General features: G+C 42.8%; 1 protein-coding gene across 1 annotated transcript in view; it reads right to left on the minus strand.

Moving 5' to 3' along the window:
• The window catches only part of OXCT1 (3-oxoacid CoA-transferase 1), a 227,914-nt gene that overhangs the window by 199,255 nt on the left and 6,778 nt on the right, over positions 1 to 21,881 (minus strand). Inside the window, exon 4 of the mRNA XM_075588804.1 lies at positions 6,913 to 7,048. Coding sequence (XP_075444919.1) covers positions 6,913 to 7,048 — 136 coding nt within the window. The remainder of the gene's footprint in view (positions 1 to 6,912; positions 7,049 to 21,881) is intronic.

The following is a 21,881-nucleotide window of genomic DNA, read 5'->3' on the forward strand; positions in this document are numbered from 1 at the left end:
TGCCTTTGGCCATATGTATGGGACAACCCCCAGCAGTGCTACAGTACATACTGTACACTCCTTTCTAGAGAAGACCATTATGGGATGCTACTGTTTGAGGACTCCTTTATAGAACGAACAGTGACAGCCCAAGTTCCTCCAAGCCGATGCCTCATTCTGCATGAAAAGCGCCATTGGAAGAGAATGTATATATTTTGGAATCCTTTATCGGTGAAGACCATATTTTGAGAGGATTGTTTGAGGACTCTCATATAGGACTGACTGTGAAAGACTAGGTCCATCCAGGTCAACTGTACTCTGCACACAAAGACCCACTGGAAAAACAAAATGCCCCTGTTTTGCAGTGACATGTGGTCTCCCGAAATTCCTTTATGGAGGCTCTGTCTATACTAAACCTGCATTACCTTCCTCCTTCAGAATGTGGCCCTCGGCCACAAAAACTTTGTCATTCAATACGTTTATATATTGTTTATTTGAATATCCAGGATTGTCGGCTCAACCTTCCAAATTGGAAGGTCTATTGAATCCTGGATCCATACTAATGACCCACATACGTCATTAGGCTAATCTACAAGGATTAGTGTTTGGTATCACTTTAGTAACAATAAACTAGTTTGATTACTTTTAGTTAGGGGCCTTGATCGGTTTAGTTTGATTTACCAATGTGCATTGTCTTTATCCTAAAAATACCAAGGAATGGGGAGAGAAGAGATTGAACTCTCATTTCCGCTTAAACTAATGTATGAGTTAAAGCAGCAGTTAAAGCAATATCCTACATGTGTTGTTTTTTTTAATAAATCAGTTCTGTACTATGAGAAAATACTTGTAGCATTTAAAAAAAAATGTTTTAAAGACATTTTTAATGTTTCTACTGTAGGAAGCATTTCCAAAGTGACAGCCCTCTTCCCCTTCTGATAGGCTCTGGCTCTCGTGCCCCACCCTCTATCTAGCAATGCACCAATTGTATCTAGTAACTGCCCAGTCAATCATATTCCAGGACAACATTGCCACAATGCTGTGCAAGAACTGAATTAAATAACCCTGAGCAAGCAATCTGCAGCTTAGCTAATCACTTGTCAGTGTGCAGATTGTATTGATGCACATATTGAATGGGAAAAAAATATATATACTTTTTTTTTTAAACGGCAGCTTGAACTGCAGCTTGAACTGCAGCTTTAATATAGACACGGTGCAATAGGGATATGGGAGTAAACAGCAAACAAAAGGAAAGTTTTCCTGTAGAATGCACTCAGGGTGTCAAATGTAGAATGAGTTAAGATTAAAATACTTTTAATTAATAATAATATAAAAAATATATATACCAGATTGGTAAGGCGAAATCTTTGGCCAATCGGTGATCTGTATACATAAAAGCAACAGGATACTAACTGTTCCCTAGTATGTCCACCTAGGGGTGTCAGATGCTATACTAAATAGATAATATTCAAACATATCTAGTGACTATAAATAATGTCTAGTAATAAGAACTGCAGCATAACAAAACCCACTCTACAAATTATAGTGGGTAGGGGGAGCTGACTGGGTAACAGTAGGACTGATTATCCAAACTTGTGTTAAATTCCCTATTGGGTCCACTTTATATACTGTTGTGGTTTTAAACTGTCTTCCAAACTGCTTAATCTACTATAGAGAAACAGTAGATTGGGTCACTAGGTATGTTAACAAACAAGAGTCCCTAGACCTGTAGATCAGGTTTAATCATTTGATAGCCCCAAGCCTATTAGTATAGGTACACAGTGTGGCCTGGGATAACAATTATACTTGTATAAGGCTAAGGCCCCGCTCCCAGAGTCAGCGCACCTGCGCTGCTGACAGGCGGTGCGCTGAGATACACAGACCGCGATCTGCGGTCTGTAGGGAGCGGGAGCCGGAGCGGGAGGTGGGCGGGAGGTGGGAGGTTTGATCGGGAGGTGGGCGGTTTGACAGGGAGGGGGGCGTGGCTTGAGCGGAGGGACCCGCTACTCTCCCCCCCCTCCCTCCACGGACTCGGGCTGGAGCTGGAAGGTAAGTTTAAACACACACACGCAGGCACTCATTCATACACACACACACACACACACACGCGCGCACACACACAGGCAGGCACTCACGCACTCATACACACACACACACACACACACACACACACACACACACACACACAGACAGAGGCAGGCACTCGGGCACACACACACAGACAGGCACTCACGCACTCAGACACATACACACACAGACAGGCACGCACTCAGACACACACACACAGAGAAAGGCACTCACCTGCTTTCACTCCACACTCCTCCCCGCTCCCCGAAGCCTCTCCTCCTCCCGAAGCCTCCCCTCCCCATTGGCTCACAGCCACACACGTCACGCGTCAACGCTAGGAAACACCATTCTCTGGTGTCTCCAGCGGCTGACGCGCTACAGCGTGTAGTCAGCTGTGGAGCCAGTGGGGACCGGGACCGGCTCGCGAGGATTCCCCTGCTGGTGGGGGACTCGCGACCCGCCGCCCGCGCCAACGAGCGCAGCGGGACCGACGCCTAATCGTAGCAGACAGTGTGCATGCTTACTCAATATAACGTTCAGACGCTCTATATTTTTCAGCCATTAGATAGTGCCGATAATGTTGTAATTAGTGCTAAAATGAGCCTGGGGAGCTCGCATAAAGTATAGATTCATGCTGTTAGGCCGGTGTGATACTGAATAGTGCGAGGGAATAATAATGTGTTTGTGACATGCAATAATAACTATAACCTTCTTACATCCAACCTTCTTTAATCAAATTGGAAGCACATTAAATCATATGCATAGTCCCCCACTTTTCACATAACCATAATATATTACACACTCTGATATATGGCATGTGAAATGCAGGAGTCGGCTATTTTTGCCCTTACGATGCTTAGTAGTAGAAGTAATTAGTGGGACTAGGTGATGACTACAGATAGCAGTATTTCTCTGTGATGTGCTTAAATTCACCAAAAATGGCTCGGCTCTCTAACTTAGAGTAACTATAGGCACACAAAATCGTGTTTAGAGCCTAGAGGCACGAATCGGTGTCCGTATCAAGTTATAGCCTCATAACGCTAGCTTTGCTGGAGTTCGTGCTAGCAGATTGTAACAGATTCGAAAACCTTTAGGCAGTTTGTATCCGTTTGCAGCGACCCGCTCATACAGCCGCCTCTCCCTGGCTGCATGCTACATGCTGTAGTGCCTATAGGAATAGGCTTGGGGCTATCAAATGATGAAACCTGATCTACAGGTCTAGGGACTCTTGTTTGTTAACATACCTAGTGATACAATATACTGTTTCTCTATAGTAGATTAAGCAGTTTGGAAGACAGTTCAAAACCATAACAGTATATAAAGTGGACCTAATAGGGAATTTAACACAACAGTTTGGATAATCAGTCCTACTGTTACCCAGCCCACTCCCTCTACCCACTAATAATTTATAGAGGTGTTTTGTTATGCTGCAGTTCTAATTACTAGACATGGAGTTATATTGATAGTCACCAGATATGTTTAAATATTATCTATTTAGTATAGCATCTGACACCCCATAGGTGGACATACTAGGGAACAGTTAGTATACTGCTGCTTTTATGTATATAGATCACCGATTGGTAAGGTGAAATCTATGGCCAATCTGGTATATATATTTTTTGAAGTGAAACTTCCTTAGTGGCACCTCATTCGAACTGGGGCAAAAATGGATTGTGGAGACAGAAATGAAACCGATGTGACGTCAGTGCTGGCAGTTGAGGCCGGGCTGTGTTCTGGCTCAGCCCAACCCCAACACTGACATCACACCCGCTCCACAAATCAGATGCGGTGGCGGCGGCGGCGATAGCCGCCGGCGCCGCTCCTAACATGTGTAAACATGTGTTGCCGTTCCCCGTCTGCTGCCCGGGACAGCAGAGACCGCCCGACCGGGACAGCCCCCCTCCCACCCTTTCCTAACCCAAATGGGACCTCCCTCCCAGCCCACACATGGGCCCGCCTAACTTCCACTACCGCTGCCATGCCGCGCATGCGCAGAAGCGGCTGGCAGCGGCGCCATTCAGCCCTCCAGTGACGCGGGCGTTTGCGGGCCCCCCAGGAAGCGGTGGTACAAAAACCCGGGCGCAACCCGTGCGGACCCCCCCCCCGGACCCCCCCACACACTGACAGACCCCCCAGGACCCCCCACACACTGACGGACCCCCCCAGACCCCCACACACACTGACTGACCCCCCCAGACCCCCACACACACTGACTGACCCCCCCAGAGCCCCACACATACTGACTGACCACCCCAGACCCCCACACACACTGACTGACCCCCCAGAGACCCACACACACTGACTGACCCCCCCAGACCCCCACACACACTGACTGACCCCCCCCCCCCAGACCCCCACACACACTGACTGACCCCCCAGACCCCCAAACACACTGACTGACCACCCCAGACCCCCACACACACTGACTGACCCCCCAGAGACCCACACACACTGACTGAACCCCCCAGACCCCCACACACACTGACTGACCCCCCCAGACCCCCACACACACTGACTGACCCCCCCAGACACCCACACACACTGACTGACCCCCCCAGACCCCCACACACACTGACTGACCCCCCCAGAGCCCCACACATACTGACTGACCACCCCAGACCCCCACACACACTGACAGACCCCCACACACACTGACAGACCCCCCCAGACCCCCACACACACTGACTGACCCCCCCAGACCCCCAAACACACTGACTGATCACCCCAGACCCCCATACACACTCACTGACCCCCCAGAGACCCACACACACTGACTGAACCCCCCAGACCCCCACACACACTGACTGACCCCCCCAGACCCCCACACACACTGACTGACCCCCCCAGACCCCCACACACACTGACTGACCCCCCCAGACCCCCACACACACTGACTGACCCCCCCAGACCCCCACACACACTGACTGAACCCCCCAGACCCCCACACACACTGACTGAACCCCCCAGACCCCCACACACACTGACTGAACCCCCCAGACCCCCACACACACTGACTGAACCCCCCAGACCCCCACACACACTGACAGACCCCCACACACACTGCCTGACCCCCCCCCCAGACCCCCACACACACTGCCTGACCCTCCCAGACCCCCACACACACTGACCCCCCCAGAGCCCCACACACACTGACTGACCCCCCCAGACCCCCACACACTAACCCCCCAGACCCCCACACACACTCACAGTCACACACACACTCACAGTCACACGCACACTCAGTCACACTCACACATACACTCAGTCACACGTACACTCAGTCACACTCACACTCAGTCACACTCACAGTCAGACGCACTCAGTTACACTCACAGTCAGACGCACACGCACAGTCACACGCACACGCATAGTCACACGCACAGTCACACGCACACGCATAGTCACACGCACAGTCACACGCACAGTCACACGCACACGCTCAGTCACACGCACACTCTCAGTCACACGCACACTCTCAGTCACACGCACACTCTCAGTCACACGCACACTCTCAGTCACACGCACACTCTCAGTCACACGCACACTGTCACACGCGGAATTCACACTTAGTGCAAATAGCTAATACAGGGGATGTGTGCCGAGCACGCGCATTCTAAGTCAAATTTATTTGCGTTTTGTCATTGAGATTGTATTTTGATTTTTAATTAAAACATCACCAACACCAACACAAATACAATTTCTGTGACAAAAGTCAAAGAAGTTTCACTTACTATGCGCGTGCACAGCACACACAGCTTTTTTTTTAGATTATTATTAATTAAAAGGATTTTAATCTTCACTCATTCTACATTTGACACCCGAGTGCGTTCTACAGGGAATCTTTCCTTTCGTTTCCTAAAAATATCTGTAGTTGTTCTCGCTTTATATTCCTATCAAACTATCATTTTATGATACATTTATTTATGCCGATATATATTTACATACGATCGCACACGGTGACTGCGCTGCGCCCTTTCCATGTCTCGCTTAGGGTATAAAAGGTGCTTGGGTTATTTGTGCTCTTACGAAAGGACGAAACATTAACATATTACATTAACACATCTGACAAAGTCCTGAAAGACCGCCAGCCAATCCTTAACTTGTACATTTCTACACCAGTTGAGCACCCGGGCACTGTGCTTAGTTGTGTTTGTGAGAGCCCTACCTGCACGTGTGTGTGTTTATGTATATATATATATATATATATATATATATATATATATAGTGGTCGACAAATCATCAAAAAATCTACTCGTCGAACAAAAAAATCTACTCGCCACCTTGTACCACACGTGTGCTGCTTGGGCCAATAGGAGCTCGCCACGATGTTAAATCCACTCGCCCGGGGCGTGCAAATGTATAGGTTTGTCGAACACTGTATATATATATATACTGTATATACACAACGCACGCTTACCATTCATACTTTTTATTTGTTGTGCATTAAGGTTTTCAAATGTGACATTTGACTGAGTGGGAAAGCAGCTTTAACAATAGTCAAAAGATACAACTTAAAATTTTGAAGAGACCGGTCAGTAGAAGAACCATTTCTGAGCAACACATCACAGAAATGTAACAAACAGTGACATAAAAACTGAACTTTTACCCACATTTTCATTGCAAACAGAGGTGGGTCTAAAACATGGAATGTTTACAGCATAACAATGTAACTGCTTTCTATAGAGGAATGTAACAATGCTTGAAACACACAGTTTTGTTGTTTGGAATTGATAATGCTTTACTTTTCTTGCCAATTCATGTGTTTCCTTTACCTTTAGTCCACATTTTAATGACAATCTTTAGCCTAGAAACATGATTTTATTTTTTAAACTTTTGCCCTCTGAACAATACTCTTCTCAAACACCTTACCTGAGGAACGAGTTCCACTTCTAACTCTCCTTCAAGGTACTGTCGTTCAAATTCAGCATTCTCCCCCACATATGAAGAGACCATACGCTTTATTTGTTTGGTCTGAAGCAGAAGACCCAAGCCGAAGTTATCAACGCTGTATAAAAAGAAAGACAGGAACTTCTTAAAAACCTTGCAAATTAATCTCCTTGTAAAGTTAAACATCAAATAATGCTGGTTACAGAGGAATTCTGCATTTGACGTTTATATATTTGGTCATGTTTTTTTCCCCAGAAGTCTGATATTATGACATCAAGAATGTGACAGTCAGAACAGTTACAATGTTCTTTTTAACCAACTAATCCAACTACATACAGAATCTAAATTGATTCATCAATGGGATACTAATGTTCTTTCTGAATCTGATACTGTGAGCGCTCTTTACCATGGTATTAAGTGTCTCTCATAGCTTCCATAATTACTCACCTAGCTATTTTTACAGCAGACTGCGTATGTGCTAAAACACTACAAAATAATAGTCACAGAGATAGTTATTACCAAGAAGTAAAAATTTAGAAAACAGCAATCTCTGGTAAAAAAAAAAAATACAAAAAAATGTAGATGTTAAAAAATGTTTACCTGCACTTGAACCCATGGTCCAGGGAACCCCTCGTTCCAGATTGGCGAACCCGAGGCGGACAGGCTTTCCACCGGGCAAACTTGGGATGCAATATGGCCACCATAAGGGGCCAATAGAAAAGCAGCAATGGCTGGAGATGACGCTGCTGCTTTCCATTGGTGACCCCAGTAGCCATATTTGTAGCCCATCTACATATTTGAAGTTTTTTGTGCAAAAACTGGCACCATAAAACTGCAAGTATTTCTGGAACCAGTGGGGTCTCTGCACGTCAGGTTCAAGCAACAACTAGCAGCCGCAATTGCTGTATATACTGTATATGTATATATATTGTCCGTTACATTAAACTATTCATATTATTTATCACGTGTGGAAATTTTTATATGGAAATTTTTTTCTAGAAACTGCATTATGTAAAGCAGAGTCATGGTATAATTTACATAATCGAATAGCACACAAAAATAGCATGATTGTCATTCACTCTCATTTCTAATTATCAGGCTAAAAGAACGAGGTGCTTAAACCATGAAATGCTCTGTATGTAGTAACCTTGAGTATGGCTCATTTTGATAGTCTCTCCTCGTTACCATTCGTGTTACCAAATACCCTTCACTTACACTTCACTTCCTGATCACTGCAGGACATGAAACTCACTATTTCAAACATTGGCCTCTCCTCTGCTGGAGTGACAATAAAAATCTTTGTGAGTTTCTCCTATTGAAAGCTGGGCAAAGGAGAGACTGGAGCTACAGTATGAAAAAGCTGGAGGTCGCAATTTGCAGTTATATGGGCTATATATCTGAGAATGATTGTGTTTCATTGTCAGTGTCTGTACTCAGAGCAATCCTGGGCATATAAACTTAAGGTTGCCGAGTAAGCAGCATAAAGTTTAAAGCTCTTATTACAGTATACTGACTTTCTAGGTCATTTAAAAGGTACTTGGGGCTATCAATATGGCCGTTTTAAATGGATCTATAAGAACCCATGACATCATCCCTAGTGGCTTCCTATTGGCCCACGTTACGCGGGACACAAACCTATGGAGGTAAGTATTTCGGGAAACAGGGGGTCCCTGGAGCAGAAATTAAAGTTGATCAGCTCCAGAGACCCCCTGCTTAAAAAAAAACACACAGTGACGCCAGGGGGGCTCCTTTAAGTACATTTAAATACGCTTGTAATTGATGTTCATTAAATCAAAGTGTATGTTAGTAACAATGTGATACATCCATATTACAAACACAAAACAATATAGTCTGTACTTCTTTAAAAAAAAAATAAAGGTTAAAAAATACAAAAAATATTAACGTCTTGTGTATTGATATAGAAATAATTTACATTGTTTTGTTGTCATTACTACACTACCAGTTTGTAGCCTAAATATATTCTTAAATCAGCTACTGAAAATATACAGTATGTGCATAACAGCATAGTGTATATGCTACAAATACTTTAGCTAACAAAAGGTAAATAAGATATCTATTTATGTTTCTGAAAGTGACTTTGCAAGGAATCTATACCCAGCAAATAAAAATAGAAAATAACATTTGACATGTTTATGGATTAATAATTATATTCAAAATGACTACATGAAACAAGCCTTTGATATCAACTTGCAAAATTGTAAAATGCATTTACATACAACATACTTTGTAATCACGAGGGCTGATCACAGTGATGGAAACTCATGGGTGCAGTATGTGCAGGCCATAGGTTAACATTCAATCTCATTCTTTCCATAACACTAGAGCAGACCTTTTATATATATTATATTTCTCATCATGAGTTTCCTTTATTTAACTCAATGCATACTCAAAATTAATGCATTCTGACATTTACAACATAGGCCCAGATTCGCGGACTCTAGCTGCCAGTACCGCGGACTCTAGCTGCCAGTACCGCGGACTCTAGCTGCCAGTACCGCGGACTCTAGCTGCCAGTACCGCGGACTCTAGCTGCCAGTACCGCGGACTCTAGCTGCCAGTACCGCGGACTCTAGCTGCCAGTACCGCGGACTCTAGCTGCCAGTACCGCGGACTCTAGCTGTCAGTACCGCGGACTCTAGCTGCCAGTACCGCGGACTCTAGCTGCCAGTACCGCGGACTCTAGCTGCCAGTACCGCGGACTCTAGCTGCCAGTACCGCGGACTCTAGCTGCCAGTACCGCGGACTCTAGCTGCCAGTACCGCTGACTCTAGCTGCCAGTACTGCTGACTCTAGCTGCCAGTACCGCTGGATCTAGTTGCCAGTACCGCTGGATCTAGTTGCCAGTACCGCTGACTCTAGCTGCCAGTACTGCTGACTCTAGCTGCCAGTACCACCATATTCTACTGTAGATGGCAGGTATATATTGCAATGTATTAATCCCTTTAAAGCCATGGTGGCATGCATTATGCATGCTTTCATTTTCACTAAGGTAGCCAAGGGGTTAATACAAACACCATAACTGCCTCACTACCCAGTGTATTGCCTGGTGGCTTAACCTCCCTCCCCGGGGCACCTACACCCATAACCCACCCCCACCAACAGGACTGGCCATTAGTCTTACTAGTCAAAAGGTGGCTAATGGTACTATAAACTCAAAAAACAATGCCATCATAAACAATCCAATAAAATTAACTATTATTATTATATAACAAAGCATAGAAAGCGCACAGTCTACAGACATACAGTAGTAAATAGTATGGTGTATAAACACAAAATGCATAGATTTTATAGGTAAATTCGGGCTTTCCCTATTGATGCTGCCCAGCACTGTCTCTGACACACACCAGGGTGAGACGAGGTATGTAAATGGAAAAGACAAATTCCCAGCACTCCCATGTGATAAATGAAAAAAGTCACCGGTGTGTTAAATAAAGCAAGTTTCTTTAATGAATCTAAAAAAGACCACAAGATTAATCACACCACAAAATCAATCAAGAAAAATGGAATGCATCATTTTCAGACAGTACAACGCGCTAGCTTCCGCCCTCCTCCGTGAGCCGGAATCGCGTTTGAAATACAAACTTGTTTGTATTCCGAAGCGTCGCTCTCCCTGTAGCACATGTGCATGTGATGGCGCGCACTATGCACATATGCATTTGCGTCCTAGTGTTTGTTTCGGCGGGAGCTACGTAGCTCACGCCGTATCCTGCACTATGGATGCAGCCGTAGAGTAAAGTCAAGATATAGCAAAAGACTGCAGTGATGATAGTCGCGGTTTGCCTGGGTCTGTATGTAAAGGGTTCCAGGGGACCTTGGCGCACAAAATAAAGACAGAATATATATATATAATCCAATGCACAGCCGGCACACCATATGCAAGTAAATAAGTTTTGGTGCTTATCCCATAAAGCAATAACAGACCATACGATACCGGTTGCAACACGACATCAAGGGACAGCACGCAGGTAAGTAAATCAAAAATGTTCTATATTTGATAGAAGACACAAAAACCGACGTTTCGGTCCCCCAGTGGGACCTTTCTCAAGGTGGTGCCCCACTGGGGGACCGAAACGTCGTTTTTTGTGTCTTCTATCAAATATAGAACATTTTTGATTTACTTACCTGCGTGCTGTCCCTTGATGTCGTGTTGTAACCGGTATCGTAAGGTCTATATATATATATATATATATATATATATATATATATATATATATATATAATGTAGCATGTTAGAGCCCAGTTCAGATCAAAGGTCATTTTGGACATACACTCACAAATGTAGCACATGAGGGTACATAGTATCTATGTACTTCTGTTCTTGTGAATAGAGATTGGCGAATCTGTCCAAATCCGTTTTCCGGATTTTCTTGCATTTTCAACCAGAAATCCGTTTTACGTTGCAAAATCCGGAAACGGATTTGGTCAGTTTTAATCTGCGTGGATTCATCAAAAACCGCCATTGAATACAACCCGTCGATGGATTTGTAGAATCCAAACCATGGCTTCAGCAAACTGTTGGCGGACAATCCGCCAACGGATTGCTGAATCTGCAGATTGGATTCTACAAATCTATCCACAGGTTGCAGAATCCGCTGAGTTTATTGGTAAAAATAATTAAAAAAATCCACAAAATACAAATCGCCATTTTCAGAGTAAAAACTGTGGACTAAAGGGACTGGCCGATCCACTGCGGATCTAAATACGCCAAAAATGTTGCCCATCACTACTTGTGAAGAATTGAATTTGCCTCCTATTCGGCTCTTGATTAAGAACCTTGAAAGGAATAGATAGACATAGTATATATCCTTAATTTAATATAAGGTTAATCACACTCCCAATCTCGTGGATGGGTAAAAGTATTATAACGCAGCCAACCAAACACAGCAACCGGTGGTAGGAGCTATGCTCTGGATGCCAACTCCATGTGTACTCCTCGCTCTGCCTCCATGAAGGTGCCGTTTAGCACGTCTCTCTCAGCTGTTCCTCTGGCTGGAAGATCTCCAGCTTCCCAAACATTTAACGCAACGTGATTTGCTTCTGCAGCTTCCTCAGTGGATACGCATAAATATATATGGAAAATGGGTGGGGCTTAAGTGCTTGGTCCTGTCTTCATAATGATGATCCAATAATAAGGAGGATAACAGCACTTGGAACAATTAGCAATAAAACAGTACTTCCAATCAAAGTCTTAAACCTGTATAAGGGGCTCTATATCACCCTGAAGGTAGGGGTTGGGCATGACTATACCCCTCCCCTCCTCATTGGTATGGCCTTTAAGTAAGTAATCATGTACTCACTGTTGTCCCCAGGACACTTCCTTAGCATGCAGCTGTGTCTAGATCCAGAGATATCCAAAAAGAATGTATGTGTAGCGCACAACAAACACAGAAGCAGGTCTTGCAAAATAAGCTTCAATAAAGTAGCTTATTTTGCAAAATAAGCTTCTCTGTTTGCTGTGCGCTACACATACATTCTTTTTGGCTTCCTCGGGGGAACCTGATTACTTTGTGGACTATGGCTTTGAAGGAGTAATACATAGGTCTTGGTTGAATTTTTTGGCCTAGTCCAGGGTACTCATTTTGGTTTTGAATATTGTTAAGACTATATAGCAGTGTTTCCCAACTCCAGTCCTCAGATAACCCCAACAGGTCAGATCTTAAAGATATCCCTGCTCCAGCACAGGTGGCTCAGTCAAAATGACTGAGCCGCTGATTGACCCACCTGTGCTGGAGCAAGGATGGCCTTAAGACCTGACCTGTTGGGATTCTCTGAGGACTGGAGTTGGGAAACACTGCTACAGTACAGTATATAGGAAGCTAAAGTGGGCTACTTCAGCACCCTGGACAAGACCTAAACATTTTCTGTAAGTCAGCTACAGTATGATCTAAAAAAAAAAAACTGTGTTAAGTCCTGTGTTAACTTTAACAGCCTATTGTGGATATGCGTTGAGGTTTCCACACTTCTTAACATACCACTACAGCTGTTATAGTTATTACCAGGCCATCTTAGCAGTAAGACAGGCCCTAGCGCATGTTTTGGGAGTTTTGAAGATCCCCGTTAGAGTTCTGTGGATCTGGGCCATAGGGGCCTATTCTAGTAGCTTTGATAAAATCACTGGCAAATTGAACGGTTTGGCATGACCCTACCCCACTGTCTGTCATTTGTGTTATCACGGTATTCATAAAGGATCAGAAAGCATTACCACAAGTCACAAACCGTGAGGTAGGAAAATGCCAATACCGCTCGGGATAGCTGTGACCTTATCTCTGGCTTTTTCTAAGTCCAACCGCTGTGATCTTCCCGCAGTCTGTAAGAGCTGCATCTCCCTGCAGAGAGCTCTTATAGGCGATCGCACTATTTTTATTTCAATTTTAATAACAGTATTATAGCAGGGGGTCTCCATAGCAGAACAGCATTAATTTCAGCTCCGGAGACCCCCAGCTTCAATCCGATGCAGTAAAAATAAATATTTTCTTCTAAGTCCTACCGCAAATCCCATCCCGCCACCCTCGAGGTGGCAAAATGAGATCGGCGAGTTGTAGCCCGATGAGATTATCGGAGCTACCAGAATGTGAGTTTGAGCTCTTTCTGAGCTCCTGATTGGTGTGTCTGAGCCAGAGCGCTACCTCTCGGGTAGGAGCACTTCCCGAACGGTTTTGGCATAAGCTTGCTGAATACCTACCTATCCCAAATCATTTGAGAAGTGCTCAAAAAGCTTGATGACTTAGTTACCGAAGTTTATAGGACAGGCCCCACAGTGTTCTATAGCACCAATAAAATATCTGAATTGATATCGTACTAACTGACTATCTACGGGTAATGCATCTTATTTGCACGTTTAATAGGTCAAATATAATATCCTCCAAATGATCCAACATACAACCTTTAAATTGCAACTATAACACATTCTATATGATTATATTCAACCACATTTTCTCTACTAAAAGTGTGCTATCTGAAAAACAAAAGCAGAACAATTGTGAAAAATCTGAGTAATCGGATACACCACAAGACTTCCAAATTCTACCCAAATATATACCCAGTCATATAGTTGCTCAAATTTTAAAGGTAACAGCTGTGAAATAGACACTAATACTTTTATAAAGTGTGTCCCCTTGCAGGTTTAGAATTCCTCTTATATTTCCTGTCTAGCAGTATGTTCCTTCCTTACATTCAGTCCTTTCAACTAATAATCCTCAAAAGGACAGGGCATTACCAGGTCATTAATGCCCAGGATGGAGGAGTTGAAGACTCAAAGCTCTCTTCCTCCCACACCAACACCCGATGCGGATTCCCACGTACCCCAGCAATGGCCCAATGTGGAACACCCGGCCCAACCAATGGACTACCGCAAACCCTCCTAAGCCCTCTCCTCCAAAGGGCGACAGCAACTAATCGAGTCTACAGACAGACCCTATCCCTCCACCCACACTCAAAGCAAACCAAGTGAGTAATGCATTCCAAATTTGATGAGGGCATAACATTTCTGGCTATTATTGGGAGAATTATGCTGGAAATCAGCCAACCAGCTTTCAGAGCTGTTGTTATTAAAGTTATTATCAGAGGCTTGGCATACAATTGAAACGATCACTCGCTACAGTTTTAAGGGCTCTACAAAAAAAAGGTAAAAAAGGGAATTATTGCCCTAAGGAATTTACAACCTACAGTATGTCAGCAATCAATGCCAATGTGTACACAACATACTGGAGCAAAGAGGTCGATGTGAATACAAGTACGGTAGGTGCATTTTGTGTAGCACAGAGTGTTAGTATTAAATGTTGATGAGAGGTACTGGAATGGATCCTGGAAGTTATGGATTGTCACTGAGAATTAATGGGGAAGAAAGATGATGTTTCGTAAATTGCATTAACATAAAAGAGCAGCTTAATCAAAAATCAGTGAGAAGACATGTTCCGCGTACATACGTGGAGCTAGCACAGTGGAGGCCACAGGACTGTGCATAGAGAAGATATAATTAGGGAATAGGATATTAGTAGGGTTGAAGCAGTCACTTAATGGCAGAATGCTGCCTTTGAAGCAGGTGAACCTGTTTTGACTTCCAGTATCAGCTCTCATTGTGACCTTGGGCAGAACACTTTATCTTTATAACTTGAGGAAAGCACAGCAGGGGCAGCCATAGCACTTAAAACATTCACTTTACAATGCGAACACTTTAAGTCAGGGGTGGCTAACTCCAGTCCTCAAGGGCCACCAATAGGTTAGATTTTCAGGATATCACTGCTTCAGCACAGGTGGCTCAATCAGTGGCCCAGTCATTATGACTCAGCTAAGTCTAAGGGTTACTTCTCCTAATTCTTCTGGATCTCTCTGCTGCCTTCAACACTGTTGATCACCTCCTTCTCCTGAACACTCCATTCCATTGGCTTTCGTAACAGAACCTTCTCCTCGTTCATGTCCTAACTATCCAACCGCTCCTTCAGCGTTTCCTTCTCTGGTGTTTCCTAGTCTTCACTCCCTCTCTCTGTTAGGGTCCCACAAGGCTCTGTCCTTGGCCCTCTGCTCTTCTCCATCTACATCTTTTCTTCTCTTGGTAAACTAATACAATCTATATTTTGGCTTTCAGTATAATCTTTATGCTGATGACACCCAAATTTACCTCTCCTCCCCTGACCTCTGCCCCTCTATCCTGTCCTGTGTGACAACTGTCTCTTTACAATCTTCTCCTGGATATTCCACTATTACCTAAAGCTTAACGTGTCAAAAACAGAACTAATACTCTTTCCCCCTTCCACTGCCACGCTGCAGTAAAACTCTCCATCACTGTCAATAACACCACAATCTAATCAACCCCTTAGGCTGCATCCAGGGTGAGGAGACACATGCGTGCGCGCTCATGCTCGGCGTGTTTAAATACCTTTTAATTGATGTAAGCGTCCAAAGTGCTGCTTGGTGCACACGTGTGCTCGGGCCGGAGCGGTGCTCGGAGAGACAGTGAAATTTGTTTTCCCGGCACTATGGCGCGTCACGTGACCAGGTAAAAGCCAATGAGAGCACAGCAGTCACCACAACCAATGAGATGGAGCTGAGTATGTGATGTCACGCCCCCCTCCCGTCTGTGGCACGTGCCCCCCCTCGAGCACCAGTGAGCTGAGCAGCTAATCACTCCTGCTCAGGCAGACGCTGACATCACGCCTCGTGAGCGCGCGTCTCCCCACCCTGGCCGCAGCCTTAAGCCCGCTGTCTAGGAATCATCTTTGACTGATCTCTCCTTCATTCCTCACAAAGTCTTGCAATCTCCACCTCTGAAATATTGCCAGGATATGTCATGTTCTACCTAAAATCCTAATTCATGCACTCACCTTGTCCCGCCTTGTCTACTGTAACCTTCTAGTTAGCATTCCCATTGTCTGCCTATCCCAACTCCAATCCATCCAAAATGCTGCTGCCAAGCTCATCTACCTCCCTCACTGCTCCACATCCGCTGCTCCACTACACAAATCCCTAAACTGCCTTCCCATATACTCTAGAATCTGCTCTGATTTAGAAAGCTCTCAATACACTGCCCTGCCTTACATCTAAGTCCTTATTCCCAAATATATCCCTAAACACCCCTTAAGTTCTGCTCGCGTCATCCGCCTTTCCTCCTGCATTATTACCTCCTCCCACTTAGGAGACTTCTCCCATGCTGCCCCCGCTCTCTGGAATTCCCTACCACGTACTATCACTCTCCCCAGCTTTCAGACATTTAAAAACTCCCTGAAAGCTCACCTTTTCAAGGAAGGCTGTAATATCTTTAAACATCCAACTCCCCCGCCCACCCTTACCAACCAATTGTGCAGCTGGGCCGATCTCCATGCTATGTAACACCCCCAAACATCCCCACCATCAAATCTTAATAGGATCATATTTAAACCTGAGGTATACTCCATCTCACAAGGAGTAGCCACTTTACCTTTTTGTTTCAAAATTGTCCCCTATTCCCTCTAGATTGTAAGCTCTCAGGAGCTCATTACATTTTGTATCTGTTTGTGCATGTTTATCCTTATTTGTATGTAATTAGTACATTTCTGCACCTATGGTATCGCACTGTGGAATTTGTTGGCACGTTACAAGTAAACGATAATAATATCTCCATATGCCTCGGGCCCCAAAAGAAGATATGAAGCCCATTTAGGGAAAAGACTATAATTTAAAGTGATTAATATACTGCCACTTATTTAGAAACCAAAAAAATAAAGACACACTCCTCACTTATCCTGTTCTCACTAACCATTCAGATAACAAAAAATACTCATTTTAACCTGTACTAAGCTTTTAAAGTATTAGTTCATAATACTAATGTGATGGCTCAAGCAATTTATCCCCTGGCAAAAATTGGTTACACTGCTATGTGTACGCTGCATTGTGATACATTTCTGCATTTGTTTTCTCTTTTTTTTTCTGGATTTCTAATATGGTAAATATTAATTTATATTGAACATGTTTGATTAGATTGTAAGCTCTTCGGGGCAGGGACTTATTTTCCTAAATGTTACTTTTATGTCTGAAGCACTTCTTCCCATTATGTGTTATTTGTATTATTTATATTATTATGTCACGTGTATTATTGCTGTGAAGCGCTGTGTACATTAATGGCGCTATATAAATAAAGATATACATACATTAACAAACTCTGAATATAATTTATAGCATGTTTCTTTATGTATTAGAGTTGATAGTGTGAGCTTATAGTTCTGGTAACAAACATATATTGTTTAAGTGCACCACTGCCATACTTATATACAGTAGGTTAATTTCTTGCTTAATGTTACATTACAAGATTTCAGGGCTAAGGTAAATACATTATTGTAGATAACGCTGTGCCAATGATATAGCATGTCAGTGTGAATAGGGGTCATGCAGTCAACATTGTAAACATTGTCATTCACTTTTAGCTGAGATCTATGCTTTATCTTATCATTCAATTGGGACGTCAATAAAAGAGCTTGAACAGTAGTGTGGGTGGTTAATGTTTAATCAGTCTGTGGGGATGTTAAAATGATTTTCAAGTGGTATAGACGTTTACTACTACAGTATGCAATGTAAGATAATCATGTGCTACACAGAGGCTTCTTCTTTACTAAATATATCCTCACCGGGAAGAGGCATGTACTAATATAATTTATTTTCAACAAAAAAATCTCTCTCTTAGGCCCTACTGAATATGGTGGAAAGCCAGATAATACACACTTAAAGCTGCACCCCCCTAAAGAAAAACTGTCATTTGAATATTTGCATGTAAGGTAATTATTGATATTTAGGTCTTTCTTGATACATTAAATACAATTAGTCATGAAAATAATGCAGGTAAATAATGAACTGGATGGGTTTCCTCTGTCTGCGCAGGGGCCATGTCAGTGTCCTGCATGTCTGTGCTGTGCATCTGTCACATTCTGTGATGTCCTTTCTGACACTGGCTGTGACAGGAACTATTTGATTAAAGCAGGAAGGGGATATTTAAAATGTTATTTTAATATAAAATCTTAATTTAAAGCCGCATTTTTAACAGTGATATATCACCAGTGTTATTATAATTATCTATGCTGCTAGATACTTTAAGTCGCATTGGATCTTTTTATCATCCATAAAGTTATGTCTACGGTAGCTGGAACTTCTTGTACCGCAAATAACATCACCAAAGAGACAACATGGCAGTCCCCAGTTATACTTTCAAGTGTTTAGATTTATTATGATTTAAAAAATAAATAAAAACAATAAGCATTGTTTTAAAGAGCTGTACAGCGAAGAAGTGTTCCCTCTCTCTGCGTCTCCCTGCACAGCTCTTACAGGCGATCGCTCTGTTTTTATTTTGAGAACATAGGATTGAAGCAGGGGGTCTCATGAGCTAAATTCATTTCGGGTCCGGGAACCCCCTGCTTCCCGAGGTACAGGCCTCAGTATCGGGTGCAGGTATCTCCTGCAAGTTTACATGGCCCGTGTCACATGATCAGGACATTTAAACTTGCAGGAGATACGGGCACCCCATACTGGGGCCTGCCCCTCGGGAAGCAAAGGGTCACAGACAAGGAAGTAGAGTAATGCGGTTCAGCTCCAGAGACCCCCTGCTTCTATATAATGTACTAAAAATAAAAGCAGAGCTTCATTATCTTAGTGGCTAACCACTAAGGTAATGAAGGGGTTAAACACAAGTACCCGGTTTGTTTAGTGGTAGAGGGGGTGGGTAAAGGGTGTAGTTGCCCCAACATGGGTGGTTAGGCCTCCCAGGTGATACCAGCACCAAAAGAATTGTAAGATATTTAAAATCACATTTTCAAACAATATCGGTGTCCGTTTTGTGGTGTATCCCAGTAACCCATACACCATGTATTTCAGAATACATGAAACATATTTGGTGCATACTGTACAGTAATAGATTGCGTGACTTCTGCATTAAAATATTTTTAAAAAAATGGAATTTTGTATTATTTGCAAACAGAAATGAAAGATAATGTCATATCTGTGGAAATACAAATATTATATTGTGAAGTAAATGTAAATGTATATGCAACGCGTTTAGGGAGTTGATTTTCACCAGACGCTTAAATAATAACTTTACTCATGAATATGGCAGTAACTTTAATGAACAAGGACTTTGTCCTCAGATATATTTGGGTTCCATTAATAGATACAGAACAAAATTGTGTCTTTGACTCCTGGTCACAGTAACACACCCTCCCCCACCCCTTCCCAAATGCAAATAAATGTATAATATTATATCTTGACTACAGTATATCTCGGCAGGACCTCCAGCAGCTACTGCATAGTGCTACTGCCCAAGACTGAAGCCCGGGGAAGGGGAGGAGGAGAGGTCAAAGACATGGTCATGATTCACCTTCCTTTTTAAAACACCCTAATCTTGTGTAATTCCAAAGCTATAAAAGTGCCATATAATCACAATACGATTGTCACAAGGTGTTCCTATCTCGCGTATCTCTCCTCTTGCCGTGTGTTGTGTCTGCCTCTAACTGCCTCATTAAGGCATAAGGTAGAGAGCAAAGGTAAATGATTAATTCAATTCATGGTATAGGTCGCGGTCCCATCATATAAAGGGAGTAAAAGAACAGTTATGGCTCATTAACTCCGATGTTTAGTGGCTCACTACCGTAACTGTCGCAGTTTAGTGTTCACTTAAAAGGGGAATTTAGAATATTATTGCTGACCAAAGTAACAGAAGTAAATTAAATGCATACACTTTCTTATTTCATCTCAAAATGTTAAAATGTACATTATCTGCAAGAAGTCCTAAAAAAAATTACAAATCTGTAATAATAATATGATTGCATTAATCTTACATTATTTTCGACTCATATGGCAAGATGTACCCCTGTTGGAATTGTGATAGCGTTTGTTACTGCGGAGGGATTTTAGGGCTAGAGATTCACTAAATCACATTAAACTAGCATTAATATCAAAACCGCGTGGTGGCATTGAAAAAATTTCATTAAGTACAGTATGCAGTAAATAATGCTACTGGTAAAAAAACACATTCATTGGTAGTGATGCGGGGAGAGAAGGGGTTTAATAGGATTTATTAAAAAATCCTATGGCAGAAAATGCTTGATGACAGGCTACCAATCAGTTGCAAAAAATGGCTTGAGGGGTATAAACACTACCTACATATCCTACCGTTACACTACCACCACCCACCCGCTTGCATACCAAAGAGACCTACCCCCACCTACCCTTATACACCTAAGAAACCTGCACCCCCAATAACAGTAATAACTTTTAAGTGTCATGCGAGACTGGGTGAGACAGAGCTGTGTGGAGGTTCTGTCTGAGAACACACACTAGTTCCTCTTCTGCAGCATGTACTAGATGAATTTAGAGGGGCAGGTCTGGTTTGTGCTGTTCAACAATTTATCTCAACTTCACTTATTCTGGAAGGACACCAACATACTATTACTGTGACTTCAGATCTGAACCCTGCAGACTTAAAAAAAAAAAAAAATGACTTTAAAGATTCAAGATGCCCTTGAGGTTTTCTAAACGTAAGCGGCACTGGAGACCTCTATGGAGGGCTGAGAACGAAAGAAGGGTTATACACACAGGTAGATACGGCAAGTGTCCAAGGAAAAGACAGAGGGTGTGACAGAGAGGAAGAATGCAGTTTCCCTGCACTAATAGCATAATTATTATACACCACTAAATGGAATATATATATTTTTTTAACTGTAATTGCTGGGGGTATATATTAAAAGGTTTTTGCAACCACTATACAAGGTAGTGCTGAGTACCACTGCTAGTATCTGGGTTTTACAATCAGAAATACTGTGAAAATCTACTTAAAATAGGGTCGAAATAGTCCTAATCTATATTACAGACGAGACCACGAGTATTCTAAAGCTTGCCTTAAACTAGCCCGGTTACATTCTGGGTGTGTGCTGGGTGTAACCTGGCGTAGTTTAAGGCAAGTTTGGCGATTGCCACTGGTTTGTGTTAGAATAACCGTGGGCACTACAGTACATTTAATGATGGTTTAAACTATGCAGTTTCACTACTTTTATAAATTACTTTAACTGACACCATGAGCTCAAAGTTACGATTCCTTAATAATTTCCATTTCTGCAGGCGTGTTCTGCCTAGTATATTTCTATACTGTATATTTTACCATTTTTAAGTTACACGTATCAAGTGTGTGGCCTGCATTTACCATATGAAAGCGGGCAATGTAATTAGAGCTGTTCCTGTCTCGCCAAAACGAGACATTTTATTATGATGTATGACTAAACTTAATTTCTAATGGCAGAAAATAGCAGTGATATGTTCAGACGTGCATTATTTTGATCTAAAACCGTCTAATTTCTAGAACAGTACATTTTTTAGTAAATATAGAATCATTTTGTTATTCACTTATCTCATGCTGCCAACATTTTTTTCGTTGTTTTCTGAAGGGTTAACGTTTTTATTGTTACATTTTTTTGGTTTAG

The sequence above is a fragment of the Ascaphus truei genome, chromosome 1 (assembly GCF_040206685.1).
Source record: "Ascaphus truei isolate aAscTru1 chromosome 1, aAscTru1.hap1, whole genome shotgun sequence".
Taxonomy (NCBI): Eukaryota; Metazoa; Chordata; class Amphibia; order Anura; family Ascaphidae; genus Ascaphus; species Ascaphus truei.